The following is a 16,392-nucleotide window of genomic DNA, read 5'->3' on the forward strand; positions in this document are numbered from 1 at the left end:
AACGTTCGTCTCGCAATTTCCCACCAAACTATGCAATTAGTTTTTCTTTTCGTCTACATTTAATGCTCCATGCACGGGCCACAAACATTCGATGTGGCAGGTACTGTAGCAACTTTTTAGAAGTTGAGGTGGAACTAAACGAGGGCTAAATATCGGTTGTTGGAGGATTGGACTGGTTAGGAATCTATGCAAATGGCAAAAGACCTAAATACCCCTACATAGCAATGATTTATTTTCTGCATTTTTTTGATGGATATGCCATCAATCCTGTATTTTTTATGTGAAGAAGACACGCGTGCCACACATCACCGATTTTTTTTACATTAAATAAATCACCGTTCACATCCACTTTTTCACAGTCGCGCGTGAGTGCGTTGTTTTGCCTTGAATAAATCAAAGAGGACACCAAAACATGCATTTCACTTGGCGGCAAACACCACTTAATGCCAAAATAAACCCTGGCTCCATTTTTACACAAATAAAGCAAACTAAAATTTGAAACTAGCGCCATTTCTCTAACACCTGTGGCAATAAAAGCGTCGGAGAGCCATGGCAGCGTCGCGTGGAGTAGGAGCCCGCGCTACTGGCTCCCTGTAGCCCAGTGTAAGAGCGGCCTGTTCCGCTGATATTAAAGCTGGCTGAAGCTGTTTCGTTGTGAGAGAAAAATACTGTAGAACATAGGGAGCAATGGATAAAACAAATCAGCCATATTTATTTTTTATCTATTGCAGCACCATCAGAGAACTTGTGTCTAAAGCCGAATACACCAATATATATCTCCAAAGATACCGATACAATTTTTTTTCCGAGGATAGACCGGAAACGATTTGGTGGCCTATTTCGTCGTGACATCTTTTGTGTTGCAAGTATTCACAATTGCATTGCTGATCTCCTACGGAAATACTGGGACTTGCCTGCTCGTGCCATATGTAATATACTCCTTTCAACTTACAAGAGTTTTGGCTTTCTATGTATATTGTTTTTGTTATGTATTTAGCCATACACTATACCTAAGTGCATAATAAAATCTATGAATCTAGAAAAGCCAAAATATCTTATAATCTAGAATAGAGAGTATATCATCTTTATTTTGATTACCCCTAGCCGTCAAAAAAGTGATGAATAAAATTCATGCAACTACTTCAAGGGAAACCTTAGTAGGACTGCAAGCTAAACCAGTACATGCATGACGAATACACGACTGTCATTCTGAGTAACTAGATATAATATTGAACTTGAGCAAAGACTTCGATTGTTTATAAAATAAAATGCAAACCACAAACTAACACAAATCAGTAACTGCAATTATAGCAGTACTTTAAGCAACAGCGAACAGAAAAATGCATCCAGTGCAGACACTATTATCCAAGTCTCCTTCAGAGCACAGTCAAGGGACTTGAGACTTTAGTAGCTAAGCCTTGTTCAGGAGGTTTTCAGTGGTCAAGGACTAGCAGTAGAACATGAGCCTTTTCAGTTCACCCTTGATCTCCGGAAGTGGCTTCGGACCAGCAGCAGCAGCGGGAGCAGATGAACCAAAAGAGCCGACACTTGTCGCTGCATCGGAGCCTTGGTTGACGTAGAAGCGGGCACGGAACGCTAGCTTGTGGGCGTAGTATGCGGGAGGAGCTGTCAATTCAAAATAAGGTTATTTCCTAAGTTTATCCCTTTTTCCATTCATAATATGTTACGTATTTATGTTGAACAGAAGCAGTTTTATATTAAATTAAATACAAAAAAATCCATGGCAATGTTTTGCACTGGAAAATACATAACTAAAGTTCTCGATGACACAAGAGGACATACCGATTGACACAGAGCGAGTGCAGCTTGAATACCTGAAAGAAAATACAAGAGACCCGTCAGACAAATGAGTTGAGCAAAAAACAAGATGGCAGGGAAGGGCATGCTTACAAGTAGCATAAGTTATATGTGAGAGACTGCAGAGCATCTGCAGTGAACTTATTGTCATCTCGCAGCACATGGTAGTGCGTAGGTCGACTTGTTCCCTGCAATTTCGCAAGCAGCTAATCTTCAGAAGCATTTGGAAAAAAAAATGTCAAAATTAGTTGCAACATGCTACACACATACCTTGACACCAGCATGGCTGCACAGGAAGAAATCAAATTCTGTTGGGTGGCAGATATTCTTATCAACTACAGTGCCTGCAAATTCCAGAAACATTTGAGCAAAATCATTGTTAAAAAACACACTAAAAACAGAAGCAAACACGCCTGCACTCCTAACCAGGTAGAATATTTCCACTCCTGTCTGTCCATTGGCGATCATTGGGGAAGAGCCTTGTGTGGTGCCTCTTCTGCACCACTATGAAGGTTATCTTTGGCTTCTCATTGTAACGAGCTTTCCATGCCTGAAGGGTAGGTATTAAGTATGAATGTTGTAACTGAGGCAACACTTGAAGTGCCATTCTCTCAATTTGTTTTTACCTTCTCTATCTCTGGGATTTCTTGTTCCAGCACTTGTTTGAATTGGCCCTCACTTACGCCATCCCTAACGGTGAAAGAAGGGGTGGGTTTGTCAATTATCATGGCATCAGTCAGAAAACCAACAAGATACTAAGTTACTAACCTGTAGAAGATCAGCTGCTTGGGTCTCTGCTTAGACCGTTCCTCAAATGCAAGTAGGAGTTCCCTGCAAATATTTTGTAAATTAAGGAACTCTCAATCGAGTGTAAACTCTCAATGGGATGTCATTTAAATTTCAGAGATCACGATGGTCGTACTTGACAATGTCTTCCAGGCCATCGATGAGCTCTTTACGGTGACCTTGTGCACGGGCAATGCCATTATAGTTAGCCACCTTGGGCCAGTCTTGGGAGGCAACAACCTACATGGAACCAGGCAGAATGTGTTATTGTAATGAGATGATACTATCCCTATTGTAAACAGAAAAGAGCTTACAGAAGCAATGGAAGGGGCAGTATCATCTAGAGCAGCTGGGTGAGTGACATCGGCACCAAATATAATTGTTGGTTCAATCGAAACAACCGGTAAGCTTTCTTTGGGATTAGCAAATTCTAAGTTCCTTCCTCCAAACTGCGGAGAGAGTGAATATATTAGTATCATGTTGCTCAAGAAATTTTGTGAAGAGATCTAGTTGAGATTAACCTTGGCATTGATCTTAATAGCAACATTAGCAAAGTACGGAGGACCTGCACTTCTAACATTTTTATCCAGGCAACACTGCGACATGATACCAATCTCTGTCTCGCAGATCCTTTTGAAATTACCTGTTGTTCAGAGTAGTCAGGAATGACATATATGTGATAATCAGGGAAGAAAGAAAGTTTGGTGTAAGAAATATTACCATATAAGTTGCCGTTTTTCTCTGGCAGTATAGCAAGCAAAAGATCTATCTTTTGCACTCTTAGCTTGTTCCGAGCATCCTGACACAGCCTATGAAGATCAGTTTCAACTTGTTCAGGACGAACAAGGTATATTGGAAGTCTCAAGTTATCCATGTCCTGAAACCAGAGTGAAATGGTAAACTGGGAGTCATGCAAGAAATGGTAAACTGGCAATCAAAGGCATAACGTAAATGTAGATTACCACTCCAGTAGTACGAGACCATTTAACCAGATCAGAGCAGAATTTACCAACAACATCTCTGGGCAATTCATGACAAAAGTTAACGCAGGCCCAGTTGCCCACCCTTGCACCATGTACTACTTGCTGCACATAACAAAATAGAAAGTGAAGACAATGAAACAAATTAATAACATATATTTACCCTCACAAATTCCATTATTCCAGTGCAAGAAATAGGACCACTTGAGTGAACATGTAGCTAGCCTATTGGGGTAATGACAGAAGAGACCCCTAGTATAGAGAGAACAAAACTCAAGCAACGAGTCAAGTTTCACCTATAAATCATGATATTTAGCACAGAAAGGATTTACTTGTCCATAGACAATACTATGTTGACCGCACATTGAATTAGATAAGGTTTTCAAAATGCTGCAATGTCAATGGTTGTTCAACTGCTCATGACGTACCTTTTTAATCATGTTCCACTGCCCATCCTTTGGACTACACAAACTTTCAGATCCAGTGCCACGGTACTTCAGCTACAGAAATAAAAATAGAACATGGTTATAATAAAAAATGCATCACATTTGCAAAAACAAAACAAAACTGCTTGACACATGGAAGAAGGACTACAGTGGGAGCTGGCAGGACTCTGGCCTGAACTGAAGTAGGACGATAGTCAACCTCCATGCCAAATTCACTTGCACGCTCAGTTCTATTGTAGTCATTGTGCTCAACAACCTAAGCAAAAGAGATTTAGAGAACTTTAAGTTTGTTTACCCACAGTTTAAATCAGATAAAACAGAAAAAAAATGCAGAAATAGCAAAAACCTGACGAATGTTGTTCTCACGGTCAGATGGGCGCTGGCAGGTTGAGTCCATTAGTTTAGAGACTTGTTGGCTATCCAACTTCTTCCGGTATTGCTGTCCAGCTACTATCTTGCAAACCTGAAATCCAAATGGAAATTAAGAAACAAGAGCAGACAATATAGAAGGGAAAGAGTGGTGAAGCATAGGCCACAGTTCAAGGCCATAGTCAGTAACCTCCATAGGGAGGTAGTTCGGCCTCTGATCACTGCCAACTTGGAGGCATGGGAGAAAATCGTAGTGCATTTCCAGCTTGTATGCCTCTCTGAAGTAATCTGCGACAGACTTCTGAACTCCAGCGGACGATTCAAAGCTGTTGATTTGAAGAAAAAGTATCAAAATAAACGCTAACATCGAGAAGTTTGATCCCTCCATTTCTGAACTAGGGAGACAAGGATGTTCTCTTCAACATAGAGGAAAAGGAGTGAGGTCCTACTACTGTAAAGAAGGAGGACTGGTTGTCAGGCTGGCAATCCTGTACTTCCGGCGTGCGTCTCCTCGGTGTGTGACTTCAATCCTCACACCCCTGAGGGCTTTCTTGAGCTGCAAATTCAGAAGAGCCAAATCCATCTCATGCACAATGCTCTTTGTAGCTTAGAAATGAAAAAAAAACTTACCTTGACAAGATCCATGGGAGTAATACTTCTAAAGGTCCTGCTATCTTTGTTCAGAATCTCCATCACAAATTCAATCAGTGGCATGGGTCGAATGAAAGCTGTCGAAGAAATGTCTGCAATGGAAATATGCAGCCGTCAGACATCTTAATAAAACATACAAAAATTTGAACTGGAATGTGAAAGACTCCTTTCAATTGAAACACAAAAGTACAGACGTTCCAGTTCATCTCACTATATGTCAACCAGCCATATGAAATCAAATTGCACAGTGCAGATCGTTTCTACCATATAAGCATCCCAGACGTGTTTTCTCAAGATATCACAGAAAACTTAGACAGATCATAAGAATTCCAATGTACAAGTGAAATCATACCTACGATCACAGACAGGCCCTTCTGTGTCGGCCTGATGCTCTGATAGAAACCCTTCCATCCCTCCACACCCAGGCCAAGATTCTTGGGTCCCTCTGGCGCTATGAGTGGTGAGAAGAAGGACCGGCCAACTGCAACGTACCTGCGCATTGTCAAAATAACAGAATGAAAACGTTGTCATCTCAAATCGAGAACGCTGAGAGGTGTAAAATAAAACCAAGCCAAGTACTTACTCCATGGAGTTGCGTTCGTTGAGCACAATGTCACGCAGCACAATGTCGAGCACCTGCAGCGCCTGCGTCGGGATGTCCGTAGGGTAGCCTGCCATGAGCATGAACAGCTGGTCCAGGCTGACCGCCGTGGCATGCTTGATCACCACCTTGTACCTCTTTTCCACCCTGCCAGGCAAGGTGACCACGAATTCCTTGCTTTTGAAGGGCAGCTCGCCGGCGGTGAACAGTGACTTCTGGCCGTCGTATGCGGGTAGGCGGCCGCCAAGCTCGGTCTGCCTGTTCTCAGAAACCAGCTTCGACATGACTTGCCTGTATATGCCCTTTAGCGTCGTCTCTGGTGAGATGGTCACCTGCAGAAACACACAAACCACCATAGCAACGGTGGGAAACGGTGATCAGATGAACGCCACGATGGATTGACAACGCGGCGCGGAGAGCGGTCTTACGTCGTAGTGGTGCAGGCCCTTGTCGACGAGGCCGACGAAGAAGTGGTTGGCCTTGACGACGCACGGCGTCCCCACGGCGCCGAAGCCCGGGCGCGCTGGGAACATGGGCGCGTCGCGGTAGATGTCCATCGTCTTGAACTTCTCCCTCAGCGCGGCCGCGTCGGCCGCGTAGCGATCCGCGAGCGGCGGACCGGCTTGGCGCAGATCAGGACGTGGAGGTTGCAGACCTCCAAGCCCGCGCTCGCGGCCGTAGTCGCTGCCTCCCTGTCCCTGGTAGCCGCGACCACCTCGGCCCCCGCCACGGCCGTCGTTGTAGCCGCCACCACCACCTCGGCCGCCGCCACCTCGGCCTCCGCCACGTACTTCCTGGAATCCTCCGCCGCCTCGGCCCCCGCGGCCCCCTTCCGGGTACCCGCCGCCGCGGCCGTCGAAGCTACGACCACCGCCCCTGCCGCCACCACGTCCGCCGCCGCGGCCTCCGCTGTCATCGCCGCCGTAGTACTGGCCGCCACGCCCGCCACCGCCGCCGTAGCCCCGGCCCCCCTGGCCCTGAACGACGTTGGGGTTCGCCTGACCCCGGCCGCCAACCCGACCTCCTCCGCGCTGATGACTCGCCATGGCAGTTGCTCACGCCTCACGCCCCTGGGAAAGATCAAGCGCCCATGATCAACTACTAGTACAACACAGTCGCAACTCGCACGAAAAGAAAGGAAGGCAACGGAGACGGAAATAAAGATGGAAGGTGCTGGCGGGGAAATAGGGAAACAAATCGCATTTCACCGTTCGACGTTAATATCCAAGAATCCAAGAAGAAATGTGAAAGAAGACTCACATCATAAATTCCATAAATGATTGTTAAACTTTAATTCCGGGAGAAGAAAGAACCGCGACAACTTAAAGATTTTTTTTTGGATATAAAAATATGGAGCACTGTTCCTCATCGAACCCCCCACGACTCACGGAGCGGAACCAACAAAGAGCACGTGGTAGGCAAGAAAACCTCGTTCTCATCGGACAGTCTTTTTTAAATAAAAACACATATACATCTGAAAATCCATGAAAATTCTTAGATCAGAAGCTTCGAACACATGGGTAGGGATCAAGAACCCCACCGATTCAAAGAAAAGGAACCGTGTGTCCACGAGAGCTTCTTTTGTAACAGAACAAAGCCAAAACAAGAAACAGAAGTAATCATCAAGAAGAACTGACGGTGCGAGACAAAGCGAAAGAGCCAAGAAACAACCGAGCGACGAGTCCCTTTCCAATCGTCCCCAGAGGGAGACAAGAGGTCACCGTAGACCGCAGTGGCTGGACCCCGTTACCCAGCAGATCCCAAACCAAACCGCGTCGCTCGAAAAGAATTCACCGCGCGTTCGAGGAAAAAAAAAGGAAAGCTCCAAACAATCCAAGAAATCAAACGAACATCGCAGAGATGCGAAGAGGTCCGCGACAGCGATGGGGGGAACCTTTCTTCTGCGCTCAGCGACGGCCGGCGAGGAGATGCGAAGAAGTGGCCGCCGCGGCGGCAGGGGAGAGGGAACGGCCGTCTGGCTGCCTCGCCGTCTGCGCAACTTCCTTTGTCGCGTGGTTTGCCCTGCGAGTGCGGAGCTGTGTACTGGTACTGCGGCTCTGGTGCTGGAAGCCTGCACCGCAGGGCCCAATATATATAGGCGGGGAGGGAAGGAGTCATCAGCAAATCAACAGGTCAGGTGGGGGCCCACCAGGTCTTTTCGGAAGGTGCGGTGGATGTGGTCCCCAGCATCACACAACCGCCCGTCGTCTCCCACGAGCCACGAGCCCACGACTGACCACGACCATGAGTCCACGGCCCGTTTGGCTGCTCCATCTCCATGACAACAACAGTCTATGGAATGACTCCGCAGTTTAGTAGTTTTCGTTTCTATAATACTCCTAGAGATAATTATATTATTCTTAATTTTTTGTAGGATATCATCACATAGGATTTGCTTTGGCTCTTTATTTTTCTTTTTCGAAAATTACTCTGCTCTCCTTGAGACGGAGCCCTCCAACAAGCTAAGTAAAAGACTCCCCTCGGCTATTTTTTTTGTTTTAAAAAAACAATGCTCCAATAGGTGGCCAAACAAGCTCTCCCTCGTCCCATCTTTCTCGCTAGAGCCGGTCAGACGTGTTCTTCCCCAATCCGATATGACATGTGTTGTTGCCCTCTCCCAGTTCACATATCCCCTTTGTGCGCCCGACACACCTATTTAGATAGAAGCGTGGTAGACAGCTAATCTTGCCATATAGCTATTCTGACTATTCAGCGACCAAAATCAACAGCTTGGGATTTTTACCTGGCAGGAAAAGTTGCCAAACCGGTCGCCAACCAAACAACTCAACGACCTTTCTCGTGCACATAATGAAGTACTTGTCTCGAGCCAGGTAGTTGAATAGAGCCTCGTTGCCTAACCAGATTAATCGGATGATAGCTCATTCATTCCTACCCGAATATAGGTGTCTGGAGCTGGCTATGGTTGTCTACCTCTTGGTCAACTTGTTGACAATCCGTTTCTGGTTGGGATGCTACTGCTAGCTATGGTGGGCTAGTGGCGAGGCGTAGGCCGCGTGACAACGGGTGGCAGCATGTGACATGACGGTGCAACCTTTTGATCAAAGCAGGTAGACAAAATTGGTTAAAAGTGGTAGCTTTTTTAAAACAAAAAAGAGAACGGATTAAGGGTGAGTTGTTTTCTGGGGGAGTCAAAGTTTTTTATGCCTCCAAAACCAGGTTTTTGTTTAATCTTAGAGCTCCTTCTAATCTAATAAGTACAATTGTCCTAGAGATAATTGTTATTCTTAATTTTTGGTAGGATATCATCACAGGGGATTCGCTTTCGCTCTTTTCTTTTGAAAATTACTCTGCTCTCTTAGAGCGATTTGGCATGTGCTGTTGCCCTCCCCCAACTCCCCTATCCCCTTTGTGCGCACGACGCACCTGTTTGGCTCGAAGCCTCACATATAGCTAATATTGCCAAACAACGATCCTGACACTATCCAGCGACCAAAATCAACAGCCTAGGATTTTTGCCTAGCAGGCAAAGTTGTCTAACCGGCCGCCAACCAAACAACTCAGCGACCTTCTCATGCACGTAATGAAGTACTCGCCCCGGGCCAGGTAGTTGACTAGAGCCTCACTGCCTAACCAGGTCAATCGGATGAAAGCTCATTCATTCCTACCCGAATATAGGTGTCCGTAGCTAGCTATGGCTGTCTGCCTCTTGGTCAACTTGTTGACAATCCATTTCTGGTTGGGCTGCTACTGCTGGCTACAGTGGGCTAGTCGCTAGGCGTAGGCCGCGTGACAACGGGTGGCAGCATGTGACACGATGGTGCAACCTTTTGATCAGAGCAGGTCGACAAAATTGGTTAAAAGTGGTAGTTTTTTTAAAATAAAGGAGAATGGATTAAGGGTGAGTTATTTTTGTGGGGAAGTCAAAGTTTTTTTAGTGCCTCCAAAACCAGGTTTCTGGTTAAAGTGTTAAAGAGCCTCTTAGAGCTTCATCTAATATAATAAGTACAATTGTCCTAGAGATAATGGTTATTCTTAATTTTTGGTAGGATATCAACATAGGGGATTCGCTTTCGCTCTTTTTCAAAAAAATTGCTCTGCTCTCTTTGAGACAGAGCCCTCCAACAAGCTAAGTAAAAGACTCCTCTTGACTATTTTTGGGTTTTTTTAAAAAAAAAATGCTCTAATAGATGGCCAAACAAGCTCTCCATCATCCCATCTTTCTCGCTAGAGCCGATGAGACGCATTCTTCTCCAATCCGATATGGCATGTGTTGTTGCCCTCTCCCAACTCCCCTGTCCCCTTTGTGTGCATGATGCACCTATTTGGTTCGAAGCCTGGCAGACACCTAATCTTGCCAGATAGCGATCATGACTATCTAGCGACCAAAATCAACAGCCTAGGATTTTTGCCTGGCTGGAAAAGTTGCCTAGCCGGCTGCCAACCAAACAACTCAGCGACCTTCTCGTGCACGTAATGAAGTACTCGCTCCGGGCCAGGTAGTTGACTAGAGCCTCATCGCCTAACCAGGTCAATCAGATGATAGCTCATTCATTCCTACCCGAATATAGGTGTCCGTAGCTGGCTATGGTTGTCTGCCTCTTGGTCAACTTGTTGACAATCCGTTTCTGGTTCGACTGCTACTGCTGGCTACGGTGGGCTAGTCGCTAGGCGTAGGCCGCGTGACAACGGGTGGCAGCATGTGACACGATGGTGCAACCTTTTGATTAGAGCAGGTCGACAAAATTGGTTAAAAGTGGTAGTTTTTTTAAATAAAGGAGAATGGATTAAGGGTGAGTTGTTTTTGTGGGGGAGTCAAAGTTTTTTTAGTGCCTCCAAAACCAAGTTTTTGGTAAAAGTGTTAAAGAGCCTCTTAGAGCTTCTTCTAATCTAATAAGTACAATTGTCCTAGAGATAATGGTTATTCTTAATTTTTGGTAGGATATCAACATAGGGGATTCGCTTTCGCTCTTTTTTTAAAAATTGCTCTGCTCTCTTTGAGACAGAGCCCTCCAACAAGCTAAGTAAAAGACTCCTCTTGACTATTTTTGGTTTTTTTTTAAAAACAATGCTCTAATAGGTGGCCAAACAAGCTCTCCCTCATCCCATCTTTCTCGCTAGAGCCGATGAGACGCATTCTTCTCCAATCCGATATGGCATGTGCTGTTGCCCTCTCCCAACTCCCCTGTCCCCTTTGTGTGCACGATGCACCTATTTGGTTCGAAGCCTGGCAGACAGCTAATCTTGCCAGATAGCGATCATGACTATCTAGCGACCAAAATCAACAGCCTAGGATTTTTGCCTGGCTGGAAAAGTTGCCTAGCCGGCTGCCAACCAAACAACTCAGCGACCTTCTCGTGCACGTAATGAAGTACTCGCTCTGGGCCAGGTAGTTGACTAGAGCCTCATCGCCTAACCAGGTCAATCAGATGATAGCTCATTCATTCCTACCCGAATATAGGTGTCCGTAGCTGGCTATGGTTGTCTGCCTCTTGGTCAACTTGTTGACAATCCGTTTCTGGTTCGACTGCTACTGCTGGCTACGGTGGGCTAGTCGCTAGGCGTAGGCCGCGTGACAATGGGTGGCAGCATGTGACACGATGGTGCAACCTTTTGATTAGAGCAGGTCGACAAAATTGGTTAAAAGTGGTAGTTTTTTTAAATAAAGGAGAATGGATTACGGGTGAGTTGTTTTTGTGGGGGAGTCAAAGTTTTTTTAGTGCCTCCAAAACCAAGTTTTTGGTAAAAGTGTTAAAGAGCCTCTTAGAGCTTCTTCTAATCTAATAAGTACAATTGTCCTAGAGATAATGGTTATTCTTAATTTTTGGTAGGATATCAACATAGGGGATTCGCTTTCGCTCTTTTTTTAAAAATTGCTCTGCTCTCTTTGAGACAGAGCCCTCCAACAAGCTAAGTAAAAGACTCCTCTTGACTATTTTTGGTTTTTTTTAAAAAACAATGCTCTAATAGGTGGCCAAACAAGCTCTCCCTCATCCCATCTTTCTCGCTAGAGCCGATGAGACGCATTCTTCTCCAATCCGATATGGCATGTGCTATTGCCCTCTCCCAACTCCCCTGTCCCCTTTGTGTGCATGACGCACCTATTTGGTTCGAAGCCTGGCAGATAGCTAATCTTGCCAGATAGCGATCCTGGCTATCTAGCGACCAAAATCAACAGCCTAGGATTTTTGCTTGGTAGGCAAAGTTGCCTAACCGGCCGCCAACCAAACAACTCAGCGACCTGATGAAGTACTCGCCCCAGGCCAGGTAGTTGACTAGAGCCTCATTGCCTAACCAGGTCAATCGGATGATAGCTCATTCGTTTTTGTAGCCTGCTATGGTTGTCTGCCTCTTGGTCAAATTGTTGGCAATCCGTTTCTGGTTGGGCTGCTACTACTGGCTACAGTGCTAGTGACTAGGCGTAGGCCACGTGACAATGGGAGACAAAATTAGTTAAAAGTGGTAGTTTTCTTTAAAAAGGGGAATGGATTAAGGGTGAGTTGTTTTTGTGGGGGAGTCTAAAGTTTTGTTAGTACCTCCAAAACCAGCTTTTTGGTTAAAGTGTTAAAGAGCATTTACACCAAAATTTGGAAGAAGAGTCGCAGGGACTCGAAAGCTCCCAAGATCATGTCATCAAGGGATCAATTACGTGCAGATTGGAACTAGCTGATTCGGATGCAAAAATTGGAATCGGCTTTCTTCAGATAGCGCCGACGGATAACGACAAAGGCTATGTTTGGCACCAGGACGAAACATGTTGGACTCTACAAAAAGAGAAAGATTAGAGTCTAAGTTATCTTAAATTAGGAATGTTTTCTCTAGGGTCAAAAATTATAATAAGTCAAGCTTAGACAGGAGTCATGCACAGGGCCCGGGTATAAATATCAAACCCCGGCTATTGTAAAGGACAACAATCAATCCAATACACAAGTTATTTACTTTTTTGACTCTGGCCACCCCTTAGGAGTAGGAGTAGAGTAGATCTCGGCGAGTTCTTCAGCAAGTACGGCTGCATCGATCCGGTCGACCTCCACTGCTTGTTGTAAGTACCGTCATGGCTTATACCTCTGTTCGTACGGCTGCATCGATCCGATCGACCTCCACTACGACTCTGGTATAAGTTAGTTATCGATTCTTGCCTAGTTTAAGTATGGCTGCATCGATCCAGTCGACCCCCACTGCATGAACTAGATCAAGGTCAAGTTATCGGCTCTACCTTAGAGTGGCGGTCTTTAGTAGATTCATTAAGTTACCAATATTGCTTATTGCTTTCATTATTTATCTAATTACAACAATATCAGTCTTGTTTAGCCCATCATTTGTTAATCTAAAACTGATCTAATCTATACCTTAAATGATGAGTTACGTTTTATCGACTGTTTTACTTCAATCTTGATCATGCATAGCGTGCGGTTAAAGCATGTTGCGTCTTGAGTAGATTTATTGGCTAGCGAGAACCGTTTCATGATGCCATAACGAAGCTTTCGTGGATATATTCCACAACGCCATGAGAGAGACGATTCATGGATTCCTAGTTGGTCAAGGCGGACCAACTTATTACAACATTCCAGATCCATCGACCCAAGGGACTAATCAAGTCGGTACCAGCCATCAAGAAGCAGCACCAGCCGGTAGTGGTGATGTCCAGATAGTTCAGGATTTATTTGAACAAACTCAAGGAACTACTGCAAATCAGGCACAGTACAATCTTGTACCGTCAGTACAGCATGTGCAACAGCCGGCGGGGCAAAGTTAGAACCAGGTGATCAATTTTGGTACATCAAGCAACATACCGTCGATGGCTCAAAAAATAGCACCATCAATCCAAAGGATCTATAGAGATATAGATCCTTATATCTACAATTAGAGACTTCAAGCAGCAAGCTAGCAAATAACCCAGCAGATTAAGATTTCACAAGGGTATCACTATGGCACAGATTATAACACCCTTCACATGATGCCAAATCTAGGATATCAAGGCACGTGGGATTTCAATCCACAGATGACTTAGCAGGTGCAGAGGAATCCAAATCCACAGGCTGATGAATTATTGCTAAGGGTGTCGACAGAATATCATGGTAGTCCTCCGAGGGGTATCCCATGAAGGTAGATTGATTGGCAGAGGAGCGCATGATCAAGAACAAGAAAGCAATAGAGACACACGAGTTATACAGGTTCAGGCCGTCAGTACGACGTAATACCTTACTCCTGTGGTCTGTTAGTTTGTATTAGCTATCGTATGATATGTCATGATTTTAGAGGGGGTCCCTGCCCGCCTTATATAGTTCGGGAGACAGGGTTACAAGTCGGTTAGATCTGAGAGATAACCAAAAAGTAATAACTGATTATAGGAATCTTGGGATCATACATATCCTAACAGATATCGTAGTATCTTCAGGATATCTTTTCGATGTCTTGCGAAAGGCGCCGAGCAGAGTCGTGCCCCGCAAGTCTTCTTCTTGTGGGCTGGGCCACCCCTAGGGGCGTAGCCCATGTGGTCCGCCGTGGGTATCCGGGGTCATACACCCCATAGCTAGTCCCTGAGCACCTTGTACCCATTGTGCAACATTGTCTTAAGCTTATCCGAGCAGGTGCGAACAACGCCGAGTAGTCAAGCTGATGGTCCAACCACCATGCTGAACTGCCAAGCTATGTGAGCCGTCGCCGAGCAGTGTGAACCGTTGCCGAGCAGCATAACCAGTCACCAAGCAGCGTGACCTGTCGCCGAGCACCATGAACCATCGCCGAGCAGAGTGACCAAAGTATGGCTTGCCATAAGGGTGTAATGAGCTCAAGTTTAGAATCAAAAATTTCTCCATAGTGGACCAAGTGTGCCCACGTAGAGTTCGAACAAAGTTGTAGGAGTCAATCTTCCTCTATAGGCATGTAGTCTTCGAGAAAAACCCCACACACTCACCGCGAGGTGAAGTGTGCCCACTTAGTCCCTGAGCCTAACAGCAGATGATGTAGTCATGTGGTGCTAGGGTCAGAAACTTGAAGAATAGTAGAAAACCAGCCGAGCAAGAAGCTAGTCCCTGAGCATGTCCTAGAAAGAGACAAAGCACATTCACCGCAAGGTGAAGTGTGCCCACTTAGTCCTCGAGCCTGATAGTAGGTGACGTAGTCACGTGGTGCCAGGGTCAGAAATAGAAAAACAATCAAAGACCAACAGAACAGACCACCGGTCCCTGAGCTACAGGTAGAGTTATCAGAGAAATCAAATCGTGGAGGAAAAAACGGAGTGTCAGTTACTTAGCCTCAATAAATGGCAGAGATGTCGGTGATATTTCGGCGAGGAGCAACTGAAGGCAGCGATAAATGAGCGCCATGGGCTGCGGTTACGCGGAAGCCTAGGTAACGGCCCATTTACCACATCGGAGAAATTGCAGCGGCACAGATCGTGGGAACGGTTCCCAAAAAACCCTTGAATGCAGAACGGTGGGGAAGATCCTATATAATAGTGCCGCATAGATCCTGTTCCCACCTTTTCCACTTCATCTTCCTCCTCATCTCTCGCGCCGTCGAATCCACAACCACAGTTTTCTCCACCGCCGAAAACCTAACCAGATCTGAGAGATGGAGCCGAAGAGAGGAGCTGTGAAACTGAAGAAGACAAGTCCCAAGAAGGCAGACGCCGTGGCCCGACATGATGAGGAGTGGGTGTTGTCACAAATAGGAGAAGCTGAGCTGAACTGATTGGTGGAAGCCGGTGTTCTCCCTGACCATGCGACCGCCGGATGGCGGCCAGCTTCTAGTGAGTCCTTTCCCACGCCTCACACTGACGAAGCAATAGTATTCGAAGACTATTTCTAGCGCAGGTTAGGGTTTCCTGTGCACCCATTTCTAAGGGATCTGTTGGAGCTCTGGGGGGTTACTTTATGCAATCTCCACCCCAATACCATTCTGCACATCTCTATCTTCATCCACTTTTGTGAGGCATACCTTGGCATCCTACCCCACTTCAATCTTTTCCATCACCTATTCTGGCTAAAGAAGAGAGGCGGCGCTGGTTCCAAGGTGGTTGGCGGGGTGTATCTCCAGCTTTGGGATGGGATGGCGAGTGAATATCTTACCATACCACTGAACACGTCGCTGAAGGGGTGGAACACCAGATGGTTGAAAGGTCCTAATATGGCTAGAGGGGGGGAGGGTGAATAGCCTATTTAAAAACTACAAATCAACTAGAGCAATTTGATTAGTAAGACAAATAGCGAAATGCAAACTTGCTCTAGCTCTACAAGGGTTGCAAGCCACCTATCCAACAATTCTAGTTGCAATGATCAATTGGCACACAATCTACTTGACCACTACTCACTAAGAGCTCTCACAAATGCTACACTAAAGAGCTCCACTAGATATGTTTAAAGCACAAGGCAAGCTCTCAATTCTAATTATACTAAAGAGCTTGCTATATCTAGTTTGCAGAAATGTAAATGAGTAAGTAATACGATTATACCATCAGGTCGTGGAGTGAACCAATCACAAGATGAAGATTAAGCCAATCACTGAGAGAATGTAAGTAGCAAGAGACAACCGATTTTCTCCCGAGGTTCACGTGCTTGCCAACACGCTACGTCCCCGTTGTGTCGACCAACACTTGGTGGTTCGGCGGCTAAGAGGTGTTTCACAAACCTCATCCACACGATAGGACACCACAAGAACCAACCCATAAGTGAGGTAACTCAATGACACGAGCAATTTACTAGAGTTACCTTTCAGCGCTCCGCTAGGGAAGGTACAACTCCCCTCACAATCACTGGAGACGGTCACGAACAATCACCAA

At 45.7% G+C, this 16,392-nt stretch overlaps 1 protein-coding gene across 1 annotated transcript; it reads right to left on the reverse strand.

The window, feature by feature from the left end:
• Positions 1 to 1,130: 1,130 nt before the first annotated feature.
• On the reverse strand, positions 1,131 to 7,697 carry LOC136552345 (protein argonaute 18-like). The gene is made up of 22 exons (XM_066543886.1): positions 7,546 to 7,697; positions 6,080 to 6,721; positions 5,634 to 5,983; positions 5,403 to 5,542; positions 5,030 to 5,142; positions 4,849 to 4,955; positions 4,590 to 4,725; positions 4,377 to 4,493; positions 4,179 to 4,286; positions 4,013 to 4,084; positions 3,567 to 3,689; positions 3,325 to 3,481; positions 3,126 to 3,247; positions 2,919 to 3,053; positions 2,741 to 2,844; positions 2,587 to 2,649; positions 2,445 to 2,508; positions 2,245 to 2,368; positions 2,089 to 2,162; positions 1,912 to 2,006; positions 1,804 to 1,835; positions 1,131 to 1,626 (listed from the first exon to the last, which is right to left on the reverse strand). The coding sequence occupies exons 2-22, from the start codon at positions 6,695 to 6,697 to the stop codon at positions 1,448 to 1,450; spliced, it is 3,033 nt and encodes a 1,010-aa protein (XP_066399983.1). The 5' UTR covers positions 6,698 to 6,721; positions 7,546 to 7,697; the 3' UTR covers positions 1,131 to 1,447.
• Positions 7,698 to 16,392: the final 8,695 nt, after the last annotated feature.

Source organism: Miscanthus floridulus, chromosome 4 (genome assembly GCF_019320115.1).
Source record: "Miscanthus floridulus cultivar M001 chromosome 4, ASM1932011v1, whole genome shotgun sequence".
NCBI lineage: Eukaryota > Viridiplantae > Streptophyta > Magnoliopsida > Poales > Poaceae > Miscanthus > Miscanthus floridulus.

What these genes read in the sequence shown, in the direction of transcription:
- LOC136552345 (XM_066543886.1), bottom strand. Translation starts at nt 6,697, where the DNA reads ATGGCGAGTCATCAGCGCGGAGGAGGTCGGGTTGGCGGCCGGGGTCAG. An exon ending in CGAACTACCTCCCTATGGAG is followed by an intron (nt 4,494 to 4,589) that starts GTTACTGACTAT and finishes TTTGGATTTCAG; the next exon opens with GTTTGCAAGATAGTAGCTGG. An exon ending in AAATCCCAGAGATAGAGAAG is followed by an intron (nt 2,369 to 2,444) that starts GTAAAAACAAAT and finishes CCTACCCTTCAG; the next exon opens with GCATGGAAAGCTCGTTACAA.